General features: G+C 40.9%; 5 protein-coding genes across 5 annotated transcripts; 3 read left to right on the top strand and 2 right to left on the bottom strand.

Annotated features, from left to right (window-relative positions):
* The first annotated feature begins 1,392 nt into the window (after positions 1–1,392).
* Positions 1,393–5,798, top strand: LOC130701218 (chitin deacetylase 1-like). Its single transcript, XM_057523179.2, has 12 exons — positions 1,393–1,542; positions 1,604–1,809; positions 1,871–2,035; positions 2,111–2,215; positions 2,346–2,495; positions 2,563–2,678; positions 2,746–2,834; positions 2,906–3,025; positions 3,114–3,465; positions 3,556–3,726; positions 3,792–3,923; positions 3,997–5,798. Exons 2-12 carry the CDS (start codon positions 1,752–1,754, stop codon positions 4,141–4,143), a joined length of 1,605 nt encoding a protein of 534 aa, XP_057379162.1. The 5' UTR covers positions 1,393–1,542; positions 1,604–1,751; the 3' UTR covers positions 4,144–5,798.
* Positions 5,799–7,666: 1,868 nt separating this feature from the next.
* On the top strand, positions 7,667–13,735 carry LOC130701209 (protein masquerade-like). The gene is made up of 14 exons (XM_057523166.2): positions 7,667–8,496; positions 9,588–9,823; positions 9,886–10,009; positions 10,069–10,547; positions 10,615–10,701; positions 10,761–11,352; positions 11,417–11,587; positions 11,668–11,800; positions 11,900–12,114; positions 12,181–12,364; positions 12,431–12,490; positions 12,565–12,782; positions 12,847–13,001; positions 13,073–13,735. Exons 1-14 carry the CDS (start codon positions 8,211–8,213, stop codon positions 13,238–13,240), a joined length of 3,108 nt encoding a protein of 1,035 aa, XP_057379149.1. The 5' UTR covers positions 7,667–8,210; the 3' UTR covers positions 13,241–13,735.
* A 295-nt stretch (positions 13,736–14,030) lies between these two features.
* Positions 14,031–15,890, top strand: LOC130701232 (proteasomal ubiquitin receptor ADRM1-like). The gene is made up of 7 exons (XM_057523194.2): positions 14,031–14,353; positions 14,430–14,546; positions 14,602–14,707; positions 14,780–14,897; positions 14,960–15,264; positions 15,337–15,500; positions 15,566–15,890. Exons 1-7 carry the CDS (start codon positions 14,162–14,164, stop codon positions 15,752–15,754), a joined length of 1,191 nt encoding a protein of 396 aa, XP_057379177.1. The 5' UTR covers positions 14,031–14,161; the 3' UTR covers positions 15,755–15,890.
* Positions 15,891–15,957: 67 nt separating this feature from the next.
* LOC130701233 (prenylated Rab acceptor protein 1-like) lies at positions 15,958–16,887 on the bottom strand. Its single transcript, XM_057523195.2, has 4 exons — positions 16,735–16,887; positions 16,449–16,667; positions 16,174–16,373; positions 15,958–16,115 (listed from the first exon to the last, which is right to left on the bottom strand). Exons 1-4 carry the CDS (start codon positions 16,821–16,823, stop codon positions 16,024–16,026), a joined length of 600 nt encoding a protein of 199 aa, XP_057379178.1. The 5' UTR covers positions 16,824–16,887; the 3' UTR covers positions 15,958–16,023.
* Positions 16,888–20,008: 3,121 nt separating this feature from the next.
* LOC130701228 (uncharacterized) lies at positions 20,009–21,559 on the bottom strand. Its single transcript, XM_059497240.1, has 7 exons — positions 21,492–21,559; positions 21,367–21,438; positions 21,169–21,308; positions 20,915–21,098; positions 20,507–20,852; positions 20,349–20,435; positions 20,009–20,280 (listed from the first exon to the last, which is right to left on the bottom strand). Exons 1-5 carry the CDS (start codon positions 21,517–21,519, stop codon positions 20,839–20,841), a joined length of 438 nt encoding a protein of 145 aa, XP_059353223.1. The 5' UTR covers positions 21,520–21,559; the 3' UTR covers positions 20,009–20,280; positions 20,349–20,435; positions 20,507–20,838.
* Between the last annotated feature and the right edge of the window lie 345 nt (positions 21,560–21,904).

The following is a 21,904-nucleotide window of genomic DNA, read 5'->3' as shown; positions in this document are numbered from 1 at the left end:
GACGAAGCTTTCTCTGTCAACATTGTCATTTTTTAGGCTTTCCACTTCACAGTGGCTAACTTTTGCAGCAGCGTAACGTGGTTCATTAACAACATCAGGTAAAATTGATAACAAGGTAGGATTAAATACCCCAACAGGTGAGCTGCCCTTTTTTCTGTTGCCTGTCTAATTATTTATTTGGAGTTTTTTTTCCCAATTTAAAAGATTACTTTACGATCGTCCAACCCGTTTTTATAGCAAAGGCATTTATGTGTCATTCGGCCTTTCGACTTTGTTCGGGAATTTTCACGAGTGAAGGCTCCTCCTTGTTACTAACATTCGGGGTTCATTGGCCTTCCCTTACGAAGCTGGAAAGATGTGGAGCGTCACGAAGCTGCCCTAACCGCGCAGAATGCCTCGTTCGACCGGTGAGGAACCAGCAAATGTTATAGCATTTTCTCTCTTCCTTTCCTCGTTTATCTTCATTTTCTTCGTTTGGCTTTTCTTTTCCGAGGAAAGGAGAAGGTTAACAAAAAACAGGCTTTATTCCTTTGTTTATAACCACCAGTTCTCTCTCTCCCCTTCGCTTTAACTCGTGATTTTTTGTATTTCATTTTTTTTTATTTTTATTTTTCTCTTGTTATATTTTTCTCACCTGGCCCCGTATAACCACAGCGTAACTGACAGGATGGGTTTACCTTCACCCCCGGAGGAGTAGTGGAGGGAGGACATTGCCCCTCTTTTTTTTTCCTCGTTATGCGTTATTTTTTGTTGTTGTAATTTTTTTCCCCCTTCCCGATGGCTTGAAGTTTGTTGTTGCGTGATGTCAGATAAGTTTTCCTCTTTTCTCCTTTTTTGATGCAGCACACATCAAAGAACTCGAATTACTTGTGCCACTCAAAGCTTCTCAATTTTATCAAATCTTTCCAAATTAAAGTAGGTCACTAGAACTGGAAAGAAAAAAAAAACATGTCGTTTGAAATGAAATCTCTTATTTACCTGTTTACATTGCGCAAGTTTGTGTCAGTTTGATCTGGCTTTTTATCTTTTTTTAGGTAAGCAGATACACAATCCACTGGAGGGGGTGCGAAGAGAGAAATTGGAACGAACGCGGTCGGGGCAAAATTGACGAGAATGTTTTATGCTTATTTATTTTTGACCAAAAATGTTATTAATATAAAAAGCATGGCCTAATCGATTTGTGGTTGTATGATATAGCCACATTTTCAGAGGGCCATTCGTTCGTCACGCAAGTTATTTCTCAGTCCCGATTACACGGGCACGTCTACAGCTGGGCCGTTTGGTGTAAGTCAGTTGTTAATGTCATTTTTAAAACTATTTTTGCTCTTCTATGGGCCCGTTGTTCGTGTATGTCGTGGGTGTGGGTTGGCATGAGTTGAGGAACCAGCGCGAGGAGAATCGGTGGGCCATGACCGATGGAAGACTCGTGTGTACGGGGCCATCAGTGTGGTGTTGTTCCAGTCACCGCTGTCTGCCACCAAAAGCCACCGCCACATCACTCCGCCCGCTCATCCCTCCCGCTTCCTCCTCCTGGACGGGGTAGTAAGTTTGCTAACCTTCAACTAGGCCAGTAGGTAACCCACATCAAAGCTCATCCATATAGGAGACGATGCTCAAGTCTCAGTACAGTCAGTCGTCTTCTCAGCTCTGAACGGAGCGCACACTGAACGGAGCTCCTCTCCCGATCCGAATGTGCTGTGACTGTTGAGTCATCTTTACATAAACGACGGCACGAGTTGTGAAGTTGCAAAATGGTGTCCACTTCGTGGTCAGTTGTGGTTCTAGTTGCAATTCTTCTTCAACTCACTTGTAAGTTCTGCATTTCTTTTTTTTTTTTAGAATTTCTATTTATTATTAATTTATGCATAAGGGTCCTCTCCGGTGCCGGACGAAAATCATCCGTTATTGCGCAACAAGCGACAGGTACGCAACGGCATTCGGTGTATGAACAATGGCAAGTTCTATCGTAATCCCGATCGAGAAAAGGCGAAGATGTGGTCAACCGGTGAATGCGCCAAATATTATCTTTGCATTGGTAAAGGCTTTCGAATATTTAATTGTATTTTTTTCTAATCATGATTAATGTTTTATTCATTTGTATTTGCAATAGAAAACGAAGTCTTTGAATTCAAGTGCTCGACAGGTTTGCTATTCGATATCGTCAGGCAGATTTGCGACTTTAAGGCGAAAGTGGACAACTGCGACATTAACACAGGTTTTTTTTTTTTTTTTTTTTATATTATATATATACTTTCGAATTATTTTCTATTAAATGAGTATTCAAACTTGCTAAACTCGAAATGTAACGCCCTTTTTTTTTTGTCTTGCTTTCTCCAATTTGTTAGAGGCTGCTTTACCCAAACCGCTTCTCAATACGCCGGAACCCATCTGCCCGGTCAATGAGCTTGCTTGTGCTGATGGAACTTGCCTGAACAGCGACCTATTTTGCGATGGACATGCCGATTGCGTCGATGGGAGCGACGAAGGATGGTGCGGTTAGTCGAACAGCTACGATGATGTTTAGAATATCTAATCATGCCTTTGTTCTTATCTAAACACCAGATGCCGAGAATGATCCAAACGCGGCCGCCCGTTGCGACTACGCCAACTGTACGTTGCCCAACTGTTTCTGCAGTGTTGATGGAACACTCATCCCAGGCAATCTCGAAGTTAATCAGGTAAGAATTGAAGTATAGTTTTTTTTTTTTACCAAATTTTCTGACGTTTGTTATGTGGTTTCAACAGGTGCCACAGATGATTACCATCACGTTTGACGATGCCGTTAACGGCGAGAATTGGGACTTGTACCTCAACAAACTCTTTATTCCGGAACGGTAAAGTCTACCGCATAACCGTTAAAGCAGGATGAAATGTTCACGATCCGTTTTCGTTTGTTTTTCAACAGTAAGAATCCAAACGGTTGCCCCATCCACGCCACGTTCTACGTCAGTCACGAGTACAATAATTATCAGCATGTACAGAAGCTATGGAATGCCGGACACGAAATTGCTGCCCATTCCATCACGTAAGCACAACCGCAATTGGTTATTCTTTAAATTTTAAAAATTGAAATATCATTTTAAATTAATAACTACGTTATTTGTGAATTAAAGGCATCGGCATCCGGAGGGCTGGTGGTCGACTAACGCCACTATTGAGGACTGGTTCGATGAAATGGTCGGCCAGGCTAACATTATCAATCGCTTTGCTGGCGTTCACATGGAGGACATCCGCGGCATCCGCGTACCTTTCTTGCGCGTCGGGTGGAACCGACAATTTCTCATGATGAAGGAGTTCGGCTTTGTTTACGATGCCAGTATGGCCGCTCCTCTCAGTGATCCGCCTATTTGGCCTTACACGCTGGACTACAAGATGCCTCACGGTTGTGTCGGTACCGGACAACGCTGCCCTAGTCGCAGTTTCCCAGGCATCTGGGAAATGGTACTCAACCAGCTGGAAGTCGAGGTTTGGGTTTAAAAATTCGCGCAGGTCCCTCTGGCGTTGACACGAATTTTTTTTTCTTTTTCATTTTCGTACTATTTCTAAATATCTTAGGAGTACTCTTGCGCCATGGTGGATTCGTGCCCGTCTCACGGGTCCGAAGATGAAGTTTACGAGATGTTGATGCACAATTTTAGGCGACACTACAACTCGAATCGCGCACCGTTCGGTCTCTACTTCCACACCATTTGGTTTAAGAAGCGCATTAACTTGCGGGCCTTCCAGGTAGCGCAAGCTAATGATTTTGATTAAATGCTAGGTAAAACGAAATTTATCTTTTGTGGCTGTAGCGATTCCTCGAGGATATGGTCCGCATGCCAGAAGTTTGGATCCTCAACAATTGGGAAGTGATTCAGTGGATGCAAAAACCAACGCCGATCAATGCGTTGAGTCAATTCGATCCATGGAAATGTAAACCCCAGGTAAGTAATTTCTTTTCCTTGCTTTTTCTTTTGTGCTCAATTTCCTAAATGTTTTGGAAAACCCGTTTGTTAGGTTCCACCTGAGGATAAAGCTTGCAACATTGGCCGTGCGTGTAAATTGCAATCACGTGCACTGAGAGGCGATCGTTATCTCCACACTTGCACGGAATGCCCACAAGTCTATCCATGGATCAAAAATGAATTTGGTTTGGACATTTAAAAGACAACGAACAACTCCATTGTCCAGCCAACTTCACTCCATCCAAATCATGGCAATATTCTTTACCTTCCATAGTCATTTAAAAAAGTATTCGTGAAACAAAGTATTTGTTTGAATGGGAACGGGTGGATGATGACTGACTACTCCGTATCACAAGTCATCAAACTGTCCGTTCTTTTCCCCCAAAAGTATTTCATCATAACGCTCTTTTTTTGAAATCGCCAGTATTTATTCGGACGGTGCTGGTTCGCCGATCCAGTCCTATGCAAATTGTTTATTTTCCTCCTCCGTTGACAGCGCGCTCCTTTCTCATGGCACGTTTGGATACGTTCTAGCACTTACGTGTGCGTGATCGTTGACGGATCAAATGACATTTGACGAGATGACAATCAGACTTAATTTATTTCGACTTGGACTCTGCTTGACGAGACATTAACGGCAATTCTACTCTTATAAGGTTTTTCCTTCACTGAGCTCTAATTGCCGTTTCTCTTAACCGACTGACTTAGATTTTCACTAGACGCTGTTTCCATTTTTTTCGTTCTAATTTCCCCGCTCTATCCTAAAGGGAGAATTGGCTTCAAGCATGATTGGGTTCGCAGCTTCCTCTTGTTCAAGTGAAACATTTTTGTTTTGATTTTTGTTCGAGTGGGAGACCGATACTCCTGATCTACTGGGCTCGAAAGACTTTTGACGTGGACGAATCGACGCTTTGACAGACTCTTAAAAACGACAAAACTTTTTCCTGACACAGACGAACTTCTAACAAACGTTTTCAAACAGCAATTCATTCTACATTATCGGACGAGTCACGAGGTATTTGATGTGTTTTGCTATTCTTAGCTGTGACGTTTCACTCTTTTTACTGGTACCTGACGAAAAATACTCTCGCTGACCTTTATTTTCATTCAAAATGACGAAGCAAAAAAAAAAAAAAAAAAAAAAAGACTTGACGCCAAAAAAGACTTGCTTGGAACTGACTTGGACTTTCCTGACTACTCTAACTTGACTTTGACGATACTCGAGACAGACTGGTGGTGGATAAACTATGTGACTTTTGCTAGTTATTCATTTCTCGCTTTACGTTGACGAAAGACGACCTCTGTGAACTACGTTCATGACTCAAGACTGACGGCATAACGATATTAAAAAAAAAAAAAATGCGACCGGATGACTAGCCAGTTGTGACGTCTCGACGTTGCGACGCCATCGGAACAACTCCCACCGCTTGTCTGCTTCTTTTGTTTAAACCGACTGACTGCCCTTTTAATGAACAAAAAACTGAAACAAATGAAAGACAGACGAAATTTACTGTGACAGACATCTCCTGTTGACTTACACAAAATACAAAATACTCTTTATCCAATTGAACTTTGACATTTTCACTGACAAAAAGACGAATCGACTCGACTGATGTACTGACTTCTGAACAAAAAAAACATGAAATTTCTAGAATCTTTGTTGGAACCTGAACGTGAGATCTAGGCCAAAACGCAGGTGAACTACAGTGAATCTACCGGAGGGCATATCAAATTTACCGTAAACTGATGAATAACTACGTGACGAACTTCCTCAAACGTTATGACCCAAACTAAAGGAATTGTCTAATAATAATTACGCAATTTGAAGTACACAAGTAAAAACGAAGACGCTAATTACAGTCGCATTTTTTGTTGATACCGTGTGGGCCAATTAGAAACAAATAAACGTGACATTTTTAAAAATTCCAACTACGTAGAAAATGATGTGTGTACGTGTCGGCCTGAAGGTAATGATCTGGCATCCCTGTGCCAGGGTCATCAGACTCATTATTGTCTTGGTTCTGACAATTTGCAAGCTATTCGTGTTCTGTAATTTGTTGGCTAATAAAAGTGTATTCATGCAGGAAAATGAACAATACGATACGTAACGAACTCATAGTTTTGATGTCTTGCAAAATTTCATTGCTTTCAAGCAGAACAATACTGTCCAGTGATTGACTTTAGTCGCCAGTCTTTTTACTGGCGATCTCGTGTTATTGTACGTCGGTTGTCTGTGTGCTTCGAGGTATGTGCGTGAAGCATAAACCCAGATCAACAATCCCGGAAGCAAGTTCTTGTGTACACGATAGCCAACTTTAATCAGACTCTCCCATTGGAAAACAAACAGGCTGCAAATACTTGGTAAGAGAACATTCTTTTTCTCTACGTAATCTTTCAAAACATAAAATATTAGGTGATGGGATTCCTTCCAAGAACCTGTAAAAGAGGCTTACTGTGTGATACAATTGTGCCAAGTGTACAGTGGAAGAAAGAGAAGATGGAGAGGACCTTGAACCTTATAATATTCCAGATGGAAAGTGCGACGGATTTTGAGGTAGGATAGCGGGGTTTTCCTTCCTCTTCCTTTGATGGTAGCCTCTTCTATTCTTTTTTAGATTCATCGGTATGAAAACCTTAACCTAACGGGACCTGAAGACAGCAGGAGGCGGGGATGGCCGAAAAAAGCGAGTGGGGGAAAGGCATCGGAGACAGGGATCTTTTCAGATGGAATGCAATTCATGGTGTAAGTATTTTTTTTTCTGGTTTTCTTATGAGGGGCAAGGTGGGCGAGGAAAGATGTGGGAAGGTATGCTGCATATATCTGGCAGCATCATACCGTTCATAACACCGTTAGTTCTCCGACTGGCCTTTACCAGATTTCCTTGTTTAAAAATATCTCCACTTCATCTTTCTGTAAATTGCCACCCGTTGATTGGCAGTGGACACTCATTTAAATGCATTCGTCATTTCCGATTAGAAAGCTTATCCGTTTCGCCACTAGATACCTAGTTCCGGAAGATATTGCATCCACTTCCTGATTCTATCGTTTAAAAGAAGAACAAACCATTTGATTTTCTCGCGAAGAACAAATGCTGGGAAAGCATCTGTAATAGCTTCTTCTTTTTCGCACCTGTTCTGCAGCTGGTGGGGAGATGTACACAGTCAAAAGTACTGTAGAACATATCACACACGATTAACTGATGATTATATAAAACACCGGTGCGAACAGAAAGCTATTTTTTTTATTTTCTTTACGCAGAAATAAGGCAAGAAGAAAAACATTTGAAGAACGGTACAATGGTTTTCTTGATATAGAAGATAGAAGCAAAAAAGACGATAGGTCTAGACCGTAAATAGATGAGTTAGAGACAAAAACAACGGTAAAATCCAATTTATTTTGAATGGGATATGTCTTAATTGGTCATCAGAGAATTATTTCTTTGTATGTCTCGAAAAATTTCATTTCTTCGCAAGAGGGGGGAATGCTGGCCAATTTGCGATGGATTAGCCATGGCGCCTAGTATACTGACGACTTAACACTCACCTGTGTACCTGCCAGCGTGTGTTTGGTGGTAGAAAGGCGAAAACGAGTGCAAGACAGTAAGAGAAAGAGAAAAATAAAAGAGTGTTGTATCAGGCCAGCACTTGTGCCGACTCTCTGGAGAAGATCGTCAAGTGGGAGGAGTCAAATCGATGAGGTGAACTAACGGGTCGGGACGTTTCAGTTCAGCAGACTGCTTCATCGTTATTGTACGTTTTCTTTCTGTCTTTTCTTCCTTCGGCTTCTCGGATAAAAGATTTCCTGACGACGAAACGCCGTTCCACAGAAAAAAAATTTTCTTCTTCTTCTTCTTTTTAGCACAACACACAACGCTAACCATCGGCCAGTCGAGTTTTAAATTCACTTGAAGACGAGCGCACTTTCACACAAGTCGCGCCAGTCGTCCTCTCTCGTTCGTACCGATCGTGACGTTCTCTTGTTGTTTCTTGACTCGATCATTGCTGATTGGTTGTTTGTTTGAAAATGTGCTAAAATAGTTCTCTGCTTTCATTTAGCAAGAAAACAACATTTTCCGAATTCCTTCGTCTTCATTTTTTTGCAAGTCGTGAATCGTGACGTTGGTGAACCTTTGGGTTTCTCAGTGAGTTGCCTTGAGTTGGACGCCCTGAAATTCCGCCTTTGGGAAGAAGGAGAATAGCTGCTGATAAATTTGAAAGGAAAGAAGAAAAGAGAATCACATTTAATTCTTCATCACAATCATCATCATGCGCTGGACTATTGGCCTGCTGACGGTCATAACCTTGACCTTAACTTGGTCGCAGCTGATGACGGTCTCTGCTGCACAGCAGAAGCAGCCGTCTATGTCCGGAGTGGAGTCATTGACCTCTCCAAGTCCATCCGATGTTGGTGGTACGAGCAGCAGCACCGCCGGCTCCTCCACCACGGCCACCGCTAGGACCACCACCACTACCGGTACACCAGCGGGCGATGCAGCCAAGGCCCAACAGCCATCACCTACCCCCGCTAGCCTCGCCAGCAGTTTACTTTCTGGTATTACCAGTGCACTTTACGACATCTTGTACCATTTTTCTGTTTTCGGAATGTCAAGCGTATGGAATTTGGGCGTTGCCGTGTGTAAATGGAATGAGATTCTATTTGGAGTTATTTAATATGTGAATCGCGCGTGCGGGTTCCATGGTTTTCCCTCCTCTGGTTGATTGCGAACTTTATTTCTCGATCTTTGATGAGGGAACGCTTTAAGGCTGTTCAAATATCTGATGAGCTCTTTAGTTCGATGCGTGCGGTGGCCAATTCTATTACGTTTCAGGCTTACTATCCAGCCTTCTAAGAAAGAGAAGAAAAACGTGTTTACCCGTACAAAAGAAGACGAAAGAATTTTCGTCCATTAGAAATAATATGACAACGACGACGTCATCCAAAGAAGTGGGAGGGGTTTGACAGTTTTCGATGAATGATGCATGACGGAAGCCGCATGAAAAAGCTTTTCTTTTTTAGTTTACATTTCCGCGTCCTGTTCTCTATTGTCAATCCTTTTTTGTCATCACCTCTAACGAATTTCGAAAACAATTTAATCCCAATTTTTTCATTCAGTGGGGCCGGATGTCCTGGATGTCTTCACTTCTCCTCCCTTTCATGTATCCCGTTAGATTGCTCTTCGTAGAACGAAAACTGTGACGCAGGATTTCGTAAGAAAAGTAAAGACCAATGACACGTTAAGGGAAAGATCTTTTGAAAGTTGGCAATTTTCAGTGAATTGCAGTTCCAATGTTCAGTTTCCTACTTTGAGTTTTCCGCGAAAATTGTTTGTATTGCGTGACTGCCTTTAGCAGTAGTCCGTGCAACCTCAAGCAGATGCCCCACCTGACGTTCTATTCTTCTCCGCATCTCACATGTGGCTCTATTGCTTTGCTTGTGATCGGAGCGTTTAAATGCATCGTAAGACATGCTTCAATGCCCCAGAAGAAAAGAGCTTCACATTGAATCGTACAATAGGGCTATGAGCGGAAATTTTTTCTTTAATGGCTTCAGGGGTAAAACATAAAAAGCATTACTGGACATGGAATGTGGGATGTGTTGTTGTTGCAGACGAAAGTCAACGACCTCTATGTTTTTTTTTACAGGCCTGTTCGATACCATCACATCGACGTCCAAGAGCAAGGATTGTCCAGGCAGATGTGTTCATGTATTAGCAGCCCTCCTCTGCGAGAAGGTTCTGGAAAATGTGACGTGCTCTGAAGGTTCCATGAGATGTTGTGTCGAGAATCGACCTTCACCTCCGGCACGTTCTGTCACCACGAAAACTCCCACTGTTTCCACATCGTCGGCGGCTCCTTCTTCATCTGCAGCCACAACTCAGGTGAATACTCATCTGTCATTATATTAGCAACAATTTTTTAACGTTAATGTTTTGTTTTACAGAAGGTAGGAACAACAACAGCTCCTACGACGACGACAACGAAAGCAACGACGACCACTCCAACAACCACAACTGTTGGCACCACCACAACAAAACCGACCACCCAATCAACGACAACCGTTAAAGGTAAATCATTTTGACCTCCTGGAATAGAAACGGTTAACTCATTTGTGCCAAATTTTTAGCTACGACGACAACTGCACCGACCACAACAACGACAAAACCAACAACAACAACTACGAAGCCGACTACGACGACCACTAAAGCTCCTACGACTACAACGAAAGCTCCTACGACAACTACAACAACAGTTAAGCCGAGCAGCACGACAACAACAGTTGCAACAACAACAAAAGCAGCTGTCACAGTAGACACTAAAGTGGAGGATGCTGATGGTGGTGATGAAGATGAAGTACTTAAGGCTTCTGAAGTTGGCTCTTTACGTATCTGTCCTGGAGTGTGCGTGGCAACCCGCATTTCCGACTATTGCGAAGCTGTTCTTAATGTCGATGGACTCTGCAAGACGGCCATGAAATGTTGTGTTACCAAATCCCTCTTCGGTGAATCTGAACCACCTCCGGAATTGGTCATTTTGAATGAGGCTAGTTCCACGGGGACATCGACCACTGAGGCAACTACAACTACGTCACCAACAACCACAACCGTAAGAACATATCAGATCAAGTCAAGTATGAATTTAAAATGCATCAAATTGTGTTTTGCTTGAAAAGGTTCGTACCACAACAACAACTACACGTCCCAGGCCCAAATCTACCACCACGGCTGTTCCAGCAGTTGACGATGACAAAAAATGCAAAGTATGTGAAATAACCTATCAGCTAATTTGAATTGCTTTTAAATGCCCTTTTCTTTGTAGGGCACATGTGTGACGGGATTCTTTTCGTACCTCTGCGATTTTATTGACGCAAAAGCAGTTTGTGCTAACGGTGGCAAATGTTGCATCAGCCGACGTGAAGGAGGTGGAGGAGTAAGTGAACAGAAAACAAATAATGTAACTGCACCGGCTTCGGGATCTCGGCCATCGCCCAGCAATTCCAAACCATCTGTACCACCATCAACAACTGCTCGACCTACTACTGCTAAACCTAAAGTTACGACTACTTCCGCACCTTCTACGACAACCGCTGCTCTACCAAAACGTTGCCCAGGTGTCTGCCTGCCAGGCTTGATGTCAGCCTTCTGTTCCAAACCGTCCGTCGTTGTCAATAATCCACCCAATCTCTGCGATCGTGGATCCATTTGCTGCGACTCTAAAACGCGTGACACTCCACCATCCGGATCTAATTCCGGATCAAGTGGATCGACAAACAACAGGCCGTCTCGTCCTCCCACCAAAGCACCAGCTTCCGCCATGTCAGACTTGTTGAGCAATCCTTTGACCACTTTATTAGCTGGACCGCTCCTCAGCAGTTTGGCTGGTGCTGCCATGAATCAACGACCTACATCAAGTATAATTACGATTGAATTTTTTGGAAAATGGAGTACGTGAATTGTAGCGTGTTCTTCCTTTAGCTGGAGATAAGTCGGACGTGTCACCGCAAAGACCTCAGTCGACTGGAACTCGAGCTCCAGCAACGACCACGACAACCACAACCACCACCACCAGCGCCCCTCAGGTGGTCGACACCAGACCCTATTGTCCTGGAACTTGCATGGCTCCCATTCTCTCTTTCTCTTGCTTCAGTAAGTTTCCAGCAATCATTTTTCGATACGTGCAAATTGTTTGTTCTGAATTAACCGTGGTGTTTTCGTGATGGTTGCAGGCAATGCTGAAATTACCGACTTGTTCCGCTGCCCGAGTTCCAAAGTAGTCTGTTGCGCTCAAAAGTCGGCCATTCGCGAATTGAAACCGGCATCCGCCCTAGCTGTGGAAGTTCCTCAACCCGAATTCTCACGGTATAAAACAGACAATCAGCTCTTAATTCATCCTGCTTGAAGGCTATTATTGACAATAATGAACTCATTGGGTGCTTATTTTTTCTTTGTGGAAAACAGACCGGGAGGTGGATTCAAACCTCCCCCGATGGTCCGACCTGGTACAGCTGTTGCAACACCTCCTCAACAGCTGCCACAACAACAAACCACTGCTACCTCAACTGGGCCTCGACCTTCCGTTTCTAGACCACTTCCCAACAGCAAATTTGTTTGCGGAGTCAAGGGTAATCATCGTGAACTCCGCCAATTGTCTACAATTGAGAAATATCTTGACAGTACGTAAGCATTGAGAATGAAAATGGTTGATGAGTTGTGCTAATCCTAATTTATTCCCTACACAGACGATAATGCCACGACCACAATCAGTAGAGGTTTCCGCCAAGGTCGTGTTGTTGGAGGAAACGACGCTCTACCTGGCGAATACTGTTGGCAAGTCGCTTTGATCAACTCATTGAATCAGTACTTGTGCGGTGGTGCATTGATTGGAACACAGTGGGTATTGACAGCTGCCCATTGCGTCACGAAGTAAGTGTCATTCTGAAAGCATCAAGACAATTGATAACTGAAATTAACATCTTTCTCGTTAAACAGTATCGTTCGTTCTGGTGATGCCATCTACGTTCGTGTAGGAGACCATGATCTTACAAGCCGGTAAGAGTAACTTCCAGTTTGATCGTTTTGACATAGAATTCATGTATCTAATATGCACAATGTTATTTTAATAGATATGGAAGCCCTGGGGCTCAAACGTTGCGTGTAGCCACTACGTACATCCATCACAATCACAACAGTCAAACCTTGGATAACGACATCGCTTTACTGAAACTGCAAGGTCAGGCTGAACTCAAACCAGGTGTTTGCATCATTTGTTTGCCGTCACGAGGCTCCATTCCAGAAACGGGCCGACGATGCACCGTTACTGGTTATGGATACATGGGTGAAAGTAAGTAGTCAACTTATCATATTGGATCTGTTAACAAGTCTGAACTAATTTAACTATTTTGAAGCTGGACCGATCCCATTGCGAGTACGAGAAGCCGAAGTACCGATTGTAAGTGAAGGCGAATGCGTGCGACAAATCAACGCTGTGACCGAGAAAATCTTCATCATGCCAGCTTCCAGTTTCTGTGCCGGCGGTGAGGCTGGTAACGACGCCTGTCAGGTAAAGATGGAAAGAAAGATGAAGTTTTAGTTGTTAGTATAATTACAATTTGTGTTTTGCACGGTTTGTAGGGTGACGGCGGTGGTCCTCTGGTATGCGAAGACGAAGGATATTATGAATTGAGCGGTTTGGTCAGCTGGGGTTTCGGCTGCGGTCGGGCTCAGGTACCCGGCGTCTACGTCAAAGTGTCGTCCTTCATCAGCTGGATCAATCAGATTATTAGTGTCAACAATGTGTAGCTGAAAGATTCAGTTTGATCACGATTCCTTCCTTCCATGAGACGAAAGGAAAAGCAATAACGCACGTTCATTTTCGCCCACACCGTCACTCTAGTTGTGTTTATTCATGTAATCTTTTTAAAGAAGAAACAGAATATAAGAAATGGAGTGAACACAACCATCATGATACCCACGCCATCAGAGGATTGATGTCGTCCCCTTTGATCACCTAGTTATTTTGTTTTTCTTCCGGGAAATCACGCTCTTGCATTGGTTATGGGCTGTACCATCTATTTATTACGCACATAATTATTTTTGGTTGACGAGGACGTTTGACCGTTCCCTTTTTATTTTACTTATTTATTTTTTTCGGAAAACGTGTGTGTTAAATTTACATGTGTATTTAACATAATTTTCGATGGCTGTAACCGCGGTGACGTTGTGTTTTGTTTATCGGGAGGGATTTCGAGAGAAATAATGTTTTATTAGTAAATTTGGAGAGTTTTTCAGCAGCAAGCACATTTCATTTCTTATCCATTTCCCCCAGTGTTATTTACAATATTGTGTCCCACTTTTATTTATGAAAATATTTCCTTGCAAACGTACCATGTTTCTGTCTAAATACAACAACAGTTGAATGAAAATTTTGTCATTATTTATTAAAGTGCAGAAAGACTACGTTTAGCCCAAAAATTCCATTAAATTTAAACGTCAGGGCCATGACGCCATTTTATGTGAGCACAAGATGGCAGGTCGGACACAAATGGAGAGGGGGCTTCCTTGGAATACGGTGATACTGGAATGATTTGCAGTTTCATTTTTGATGAAGTTGTGTTTGCGTCTAGTTTAGAAACACTTGTATTTCAGTATACTTCAGCTGTGTTATATTAGTACGGTTAAGTATTTGTTGGGTAAAACGATCGGAATAGTCGAGAAGAAAAAATGAGTCTTTTCAGCAATTCTTCATCTCGGAGCCAGAGTAAAAACTTGGTGGAATTTCGGGCCGGTAAGATGACCATGAGAGGTAACATGGTTCACCCCGACAAAAGGAAAGGTCTTGTTTATATTCATCAGTCCAGCGACTCTTTGATACATTTTTGTTGGAAAGATCGCCAATCTGGTAGTGTTGAAGATGTAGGTTCTTTTTAATAAAATTTTCTATGAAAAATTTAAAAAAATTCAATATCTTGTCGTTTCTTTCTGCATCTAGGATTGGATCATTTTTCCTGATGATTGTGAGTATGTGCGAGTACCTCAGTGCACTACTGGACGGGTCTTCCTTCTTAAGTTTAAGTCTTCCAACAAGAAAACTTTCTTTTGGATGCAGGTAATGACAAGTTACTCAAAAAATGTAATTTAATAAATGTCATTCTTATATTCAGGAACCCAAAACTGATAAGGATGAAACGTACTGTCGCAAAGTCAATGAGTACTTGAATAATCCACCAACACCAGGATCACAAGGTGGAAGGGGAGGAAGTAATCTAGGTAACTGCAATAGTTCATACTTGAAAGTGGCAGCAGCAAAACTAAACTGATAATGCTGTCCTCAACTTGTAGGTAGTGAACGTGATTTGCAGAGCTTGTTGAGCTCCATGTCCCAGCAACAACTAATGCAGTTGTTTGGAAATGTTGGAGGAATGTCTGGACTATCTTCTCTGCTGGTCCCATCTGAGAGGTAGCTGTTACTCAAATGTAAAACATAATGCCAGTCAACAAGGTTTGCATTTTCTTCCACAGTGCTGTGCGTAGTAGCTCTAGCTCCCGAAGCCGTTCAAGTGGTGCCACTTCTGGCTCGGCTTCTCAAGCTCGTTCGGCTGCGGCTATTCCCCCAGCCTCTGCAACTGGTGCCACTGCAGCAGCTACTACACCAAGTTCTGCAAACGCTGGCAGTAACTTGCCGGCGACTCCACTGTCTACGGGAGTACCTTCTTTAGGCAATTTGACGAATCTCCAGCAGATCCTTTCGGGGATTCAAGTACCTGATTCGGCCTTAGGACTCTCCGGTGCCGCCGCTGCTCAGGGCCAGCCGGAAAAACCGTCAGGTACAATAGATCGTTTAACAGCATTTGAAATTGATTGATGAATCATTGATATTTTGTGATTATGAAAAGTAGTAGATTTGTCAGAAGGGTTGAGTACAGATGTTCTGCATCCGATTCTGAATAACGCTGATTTTATGCGGCAATTGCGTGATTTCTTGCCACCGTCGGACCTGGCTAGTGAAGGTGATACAGCTTCCATGGTTCGAGACACAGTTCAGTCGCCCCAGTTTGCCCAGGTATATCGGCCTTATGACATAATACTTTACATTGCACTGTGGTTTATCTGGTATGGTTTTTTCAGGCGCTGAGTGTGTTTAGTGCTGCTCTTCAGTCTGGCCAGTTGGGGCCTTTAATTCAGCAGTTTGGACTTGGCTCTGAAGCTGTCGAAGCCGCCCAGAAAGGAGATATGGAAGCTTTTATTACAGCTCTCCAAAATCAAGACAAAGATAAGAAGAAAGAGGATGGTGAAGATGGCATGGCTCTTGATTAATGGTAGTCATCCAGCCGTTTTGTCTTATATCATCTCTTTGTTATACCTTTCTCGTCTCGTCTCCCATCTCCGATTTAGCGTTTGTATTAGACTTTTTGCCAGTTTGTGTCGGTAATAAATTTCATGGGGGAGAGCATTACAGTCTACTTCTTACCAATTAATTAAAATCCATGTATTTAATGCAAACAAAACGTGAAAATATTGATAGATTATTAGATGATTCATTAAATTAAGGCTAATTGGCAAACACTAATAATGAAATAAAAATTCTAAACCTGTTGAATAGGGAGTTCAAAACTCTCTTCAGGTGATTCATTATTGTAAAATGATGCATGAAGAATGATGAAAAACATAGAAGCACCTATATAGAAATATTGATACAGTTACTTACATTCTAGAAAAGAACATTCAACATTTACCTAAAACCCAGAAGACCACAGAACCAGCTCCTGCTAGATAGAAAAGTGGAAGGGAAACCATAGCAATAAGTCCATATTGCTGAGCTAAGCTGAGTTCCTGACCAAATAAACATATTTTCTGATCAATATTTTTGCGTGATATAAAAAAGCAAGCTCCTAAAGATGTGCCCACAGCAAACAAAAGTAGGGGTGATGTTAACCTACAGAGTAACAAAATAATGGTAAATACTGGAAATCATTATCCAAAACTAAAACGAAAATAAGAGGTAACTTACAAGCAATACAAAATAAGTATGATAAATATGCACAAATAATTGCTCTGAAAATGATCGATATTCTTCACAATTCTAGCACCCAGAAGAGGCACGGATGACGGACTTTGAAACTTTGACGTTTGTACAAACTGAAACCACGGCTTAAGATTCTTCCTTCGAGAGCCTATCCATTCAGATGCGGCGGGGACGGAGAGATTGAGTTTCACAGGAAGAGGCATCCTAAATATTTCAAATAAATAGTAATATTACACTATGTCATTTAAAGAATATCCAATAAGCAACTTGCATAGAATCCCGCGAAGGCTTATTTTCTAAAACTTCGGATTCCGTCAAATTTCCTGTTACATAGCTATCCAACTTGTCCACGTCAGCCATTTGACACGCGAGGAAGATCGTCTGTTTTCAGATTCATATTCAAAAGGTAAATACACCGCTAGGTGGCCTTAGCAGTTGCATATGTCGTATTGTCAATAAACTGAAACGTATGGCAATCCGTATGGCAATCCGTTTTATATGGCAATCCGTATGACTATGGCAATCCGTTTTACATAAAAAAAAAAAAAAATGGCGGAAAAAAAAAAAAAAAAATCGCACTTTTTTCTCTTTTTTCTACCCGTAGCCATCTATCAGTCGGTTTCTTTATTACAGGCATGTAAGCAATTTCAGTTAATTGTATGCCATTTGCATTTAATTGAGCAGCGTGGCTGGAGAAAACTGCGTGGCTGGAGGAGCAATTGAAAAATGGATAAGATAATAAAACAAAAAAGTGGTAAGTATAAACATTATTATATTGGTTTTCAATTATTAATTATTGTTTATTAGATCAAATTATGAAGCTGCAGGCCCAATTATTGGAACAACACAAAATATTAGATAACAGCAAAGCTAAGGATGGTAAGGCCTAATATGTAATGATTCTATTTATTTGCTTTTATTCATTTGTGTAATAATAAGTCCATGCAGCGAAGGAACTGAAGAATTGTGGGACCGTATTTGGGCCGAAAATAGGTGTGGTACGGAAACCCAGAAATGGCATGAGTTCAACATAAAACATGGATTAGGTACTTTTCGGTTTTTTGTCTATTGAAAAAGTATTTTTAATGCTATTATTTTGCATTCACAGAATTATAGTGGGGGATCAAGTCAAGTCCGGAAGTGTTACAGGATGGAAGAGTGAGCCTACAGTTGAAAAACACTGAAAGTGCATTACCATTAAGGTGAGGTAAAGTAATAGAGTATGCAAATTGTCTAATGAGTAGTACCATCTTGTGTGAATGAATCCTGTGTAACAGCAATCCTTTATAGTTCTGTCACAGCTAGAAGCCTCAAATAATTCTGCTTCTCTTGCTAAAAAAACTTGTCCTTTACATTCAGAGTGTTGGTGAAGCTGGGTACTTAAATGGCCCTAAAGATGTTTCATTTCGTTGGCATTGCAGCGATGAACATCATACATGGACTTTTTAGGTATGAAAGGAATTTTCTTGAAAATTTTTTGAATTTATGACAAAGCATTTCTCCTGCTTTTTGCCAACCATGTCTAATCTAAAAAAAAAAATTTATCCAATAGGAAAGGATTTTCAGCATACTGGGAACACAACTATCAACAATGCAACATTCTAGGGGTGCTATTTTATCATTCAAGAGCCTTATACAATGATTTTCATCTGCAATTTGTATGGCCTTTCCCAAGCTTCTGCCAGAAGTTGAATCTATAAGTCATGTAAGTTACATGATCAACAGTTGATATGTTTAACGGTGTTGTTTTTCTTTTCTCAATATAGGTTAATAGTAACATTGGATCTGAAAAAATTCTTGGTTGGGGCAAGACACTGAATAAATTGTATTGATTGGATGGATGACATGACATTTCTATACTTAATTCGGATTCCCCAGACGGTATTTGATATTTAAAAAATTGAAGTGCATATCTGGGCTCCCTTCTTTTCTGAAGCCCCGTTTCCCCTTGACTCGTAATAAGCCCGTAGGGGGTCATGCCCCTACTGTACGGTATATATAAAAACAACATATACCGAGGTTTGGAGGGCTCTGGCCGGAAAGGGGACGTGGGGTGCCGCTTAGTCCGATGATGTGTTCACGGAGGGCGATGTGGCTACCCACAAATCCGAACTAAAGGTTAATCGCTCCTGTAAAAATGTTCCAAATCTTCAGCTCTTCTTCCGGCTTCTCTTAGCCAATCACCGGGTAATCTCCCCGGTGGGTCAACAAGGCAGTGTCTCCCCCTGCCTGGGTTGACGGCAACTTTTGAAAGGGCTATTGTGCCTTTTTAAAGTTGCAAAAATAATTGTAATGTGCAGAGAATTGTCAATAAAAATTTTTTTATAAAATATTTTTTGCAAAATTTGTTTCTTTCATTGTCTGTGTTAGCTGTGTTCCCACATTACATTTATCAACTTTTATTTTTACTGCTTTGCTTTATTTGTTTTTGTCACTTTTGATGGTAAGCATTGTTTCCATTGGTTTATTGTTTATCTGTAAGTATTCAATTATTATTTATTACATTCTTTTAATTCTTCAACTTAGATTCAAGGAACAACGTGTAATATCTGGACATTTTTGTTGAAGTAATTTTGTATTTTGTTTTACTCGTATGGGAACCGATCCCCATACATTCAGCGTGCAACGCCGATGCTCTAACATTGAGCCACGAGATATATCTAAATATTTTATTATCGCATATCATATGTTATCGTCTAGGATGTTTCTGCAGTCTTTCACAACTATATGTTTATCTTTCTATTGCATTCATAAGGTTCATAGCTCTGTGGTAGAGCCTTTAGCTGCGATACCTGTTACCCTGGGTTCACACCTCAGCAGATGTGTAAAAAGAAGTAGAATAAATGTAGAAGATTATATTGCAGAATTGCATTTCAGTTTTATTCTAAGTGTAAATGCAAGTCCACAAGTGACTAGAAAAAAGCCAACTTGACATAACATGATTCATGGCTCATTGGTAGAGCATCGGCGCGGTATGCCGAAAATCCAGGGTTCGATCCCTGGATAGTAATAAAATGCTTACAGATAAACGATAAACCAATCGAAACAATGCTTAAAGGTGACAAAAACAAATAAAGCAAAGCAGTAAAAATAAAAGTTGATGAATGTAATGTGTGAACACAGCTAACACAGACAATGAAAGAAACAAATTTTGCAAAAAATATTTTATAAAAAAATTTTTATTGACAATTCTCTGCACATTACAATTATTTTTGCAACTTTAAAAAGGCACAATAGCCCTTTCAAAAGTTGCCGTCAACCCAGGCAGGGGGAGACACTGCCTTGTTGACCCACCGGGGAGATTACCCGGTGATTGGCTAAGAGAAGCCGGAAGAAGAGCTGAAGATTTGGAACATTTTTACAGGAGCGATTAACCTTTAGTTCGGATTTGTGGGTAGCCACATCGCCCTCCGTGAACACATCATCGGACTAAGCGGCACCCCACGTCCCCTTTCCGGCCAGAGCCCTCCAAACCTCGGTATATGTTGTTTTTATATATACCGTACAGTAGGGGCATGACCCCTACGGGCTTATTACGAGTCAAGGGGAAACGGGGCTTCAGAAAAGAAGGGAGCCCAGATATGCACTTCAATTTTTTAAATATCAAATACCGTCTGGGGAATCCGAATTAAGTATAGAAATGTCACGTCATCCATCCAATCAATACAATTTATTCAGTGTCTTGCCCCAACCAAGAATTTTTTCAGATCCAATGTTACTATTAACCTATATTGAGAAAAGAAAAACAACACCGTTAAACATATCAACTGTTGATCATGTAACTTACATGACTCATAGATTCAACTTCTGGTGGAAGCTGGGGGAAGGACATACAAATTGCAGATTAACATCATTGTATAAGGCTCTTGAATGATAAACTAGCACCTGTACAATGTTGCATTGTTGATAGTTGTGTTCCCAGTACATGAAAATCCTTTCCTATTGGATAAAATTTTTTTTGGTAGATTAGACCTGGTTGGCAAAAAGGAGGAGAAATTCTTCGTCATAAATTCCAAATTATTTGAAGAAAAATCCTTTCATACCTAAAGAGTCCATGTATGATGTTCATCTCTGCAATGGCAGCAAAATTATAACATCTTTAGGGCCATTTAAGTACCCAGTTTCCCCAACACTCTGAACGCAAAGGACAAGTTGTTCTTTAGACAGAGAAGCAGAATTATTTGAGGTTTCTAGCTGTGACAGAACTATAAAGGATTGCTGTTGTACTGGATTTATTAACACAAGATGGTACTTCTCATTAGACAATGTGCATACTCTATTTCTTTACCTCATACCTTAATGGTAATGCACTCTCAGTGTTTTTTCCTCTGTAGGCTGACTCTTCCATCCTGTAACACTTCCAGACTTGATTTGATCACCCATTAAATTCTGTGAATGCAAAATAATAGCATTAAAAATACTTTTTCAATAGACATAAAACCGAAATGTACCTAATCCATGTTTCATGTTGAACTTGTGCCATATATTGGTTTCCGTACCACACCCATTTTCGGCCCAAATACGGTCCCACAATTGTTCACTTCCTTCACTGCATGGGCTTATTACTAACGATTCTTTTTGTGCAGCACTAAAAGAATTTAAATTTAACACACTGTCAGGTGGTAGACTGAATATCTAAACAATAAATAATTGTTTGTTATAATTCTATACTTATTTTGAATTCTTATTTGAAAAGTTTATGTACCTGAATGTGTTCGCCTAATGCCAATTCATCCTCATGTTCAGTTAGGTTTGAGTTTGGAAAAACCTCCTTCCCTGTTTGGAAACTGTTCCGTTCCAATTTGTTCTTTTCCCCTAGCTGAGCTTGTAGACTCAAACTTTGAGCTACAAAACACAAATGAATAAAAGCAAATAAATAGAATCATTATGTATTAGGCCTTACCATCCTTAGCTTTGCTGTTATCTAATATTTTGTGCTGTTGCAATAATTGAGCCTGCAGGTCCATAATTTGACCTAATAAAAAATAATTAATAATTCAAAACAAATATAATAATGTTTATACTTACCATCCTTTTGTTGTATTATCTTATCCATTTTTCAATTGTTCCTCCAGCCACGCGTTATTCTCCATCCACGCTACTGAACTAACTGCGAATGGCATCCAATGGACTGAAATTGCCTACGCCAGTAATAATGAGTCTGAGCGGTAGATGGCTACGTGTCGGAAAAAAAGAAAAAAGTGCGATTTTTTATTTTTTTTCCGCCATTTTTTTTCTTTTTTTTATGTAATTTTTACCCAAAAAAAAAAAATTTCAGCCTTTTTTTCTTTTTACAGCTATGGCCATCTAGCGGCCAGATTCCTATTTAATTTTCTAAATACAACTTTACATATTCTAGCCATGTAACTATATAATTTTTTTAATTAATAACTTTATTTGATTAACATATAACTATACAGTAATTATTTTTTATATTCTCT

Source organism: Daphnia carinata, chromosome 10 (genome assembly GCF_022539665.2).
Source record: "Daphnia carinata strain CSIRO-1 chromosome 10, CSIRO_AGI_Dcar_HiC_V3, whole genome shotgun sequence".
Lineage (NCBI taxonomy): Eukaryota > Metazoa > Arthropoda > Branchiopoda > Diplostraca > Daphniidae > Daphnia > Daphnia carinata.
This window is presented reverse-complemented; position numbering and strand designations above follow the sequence as displayed.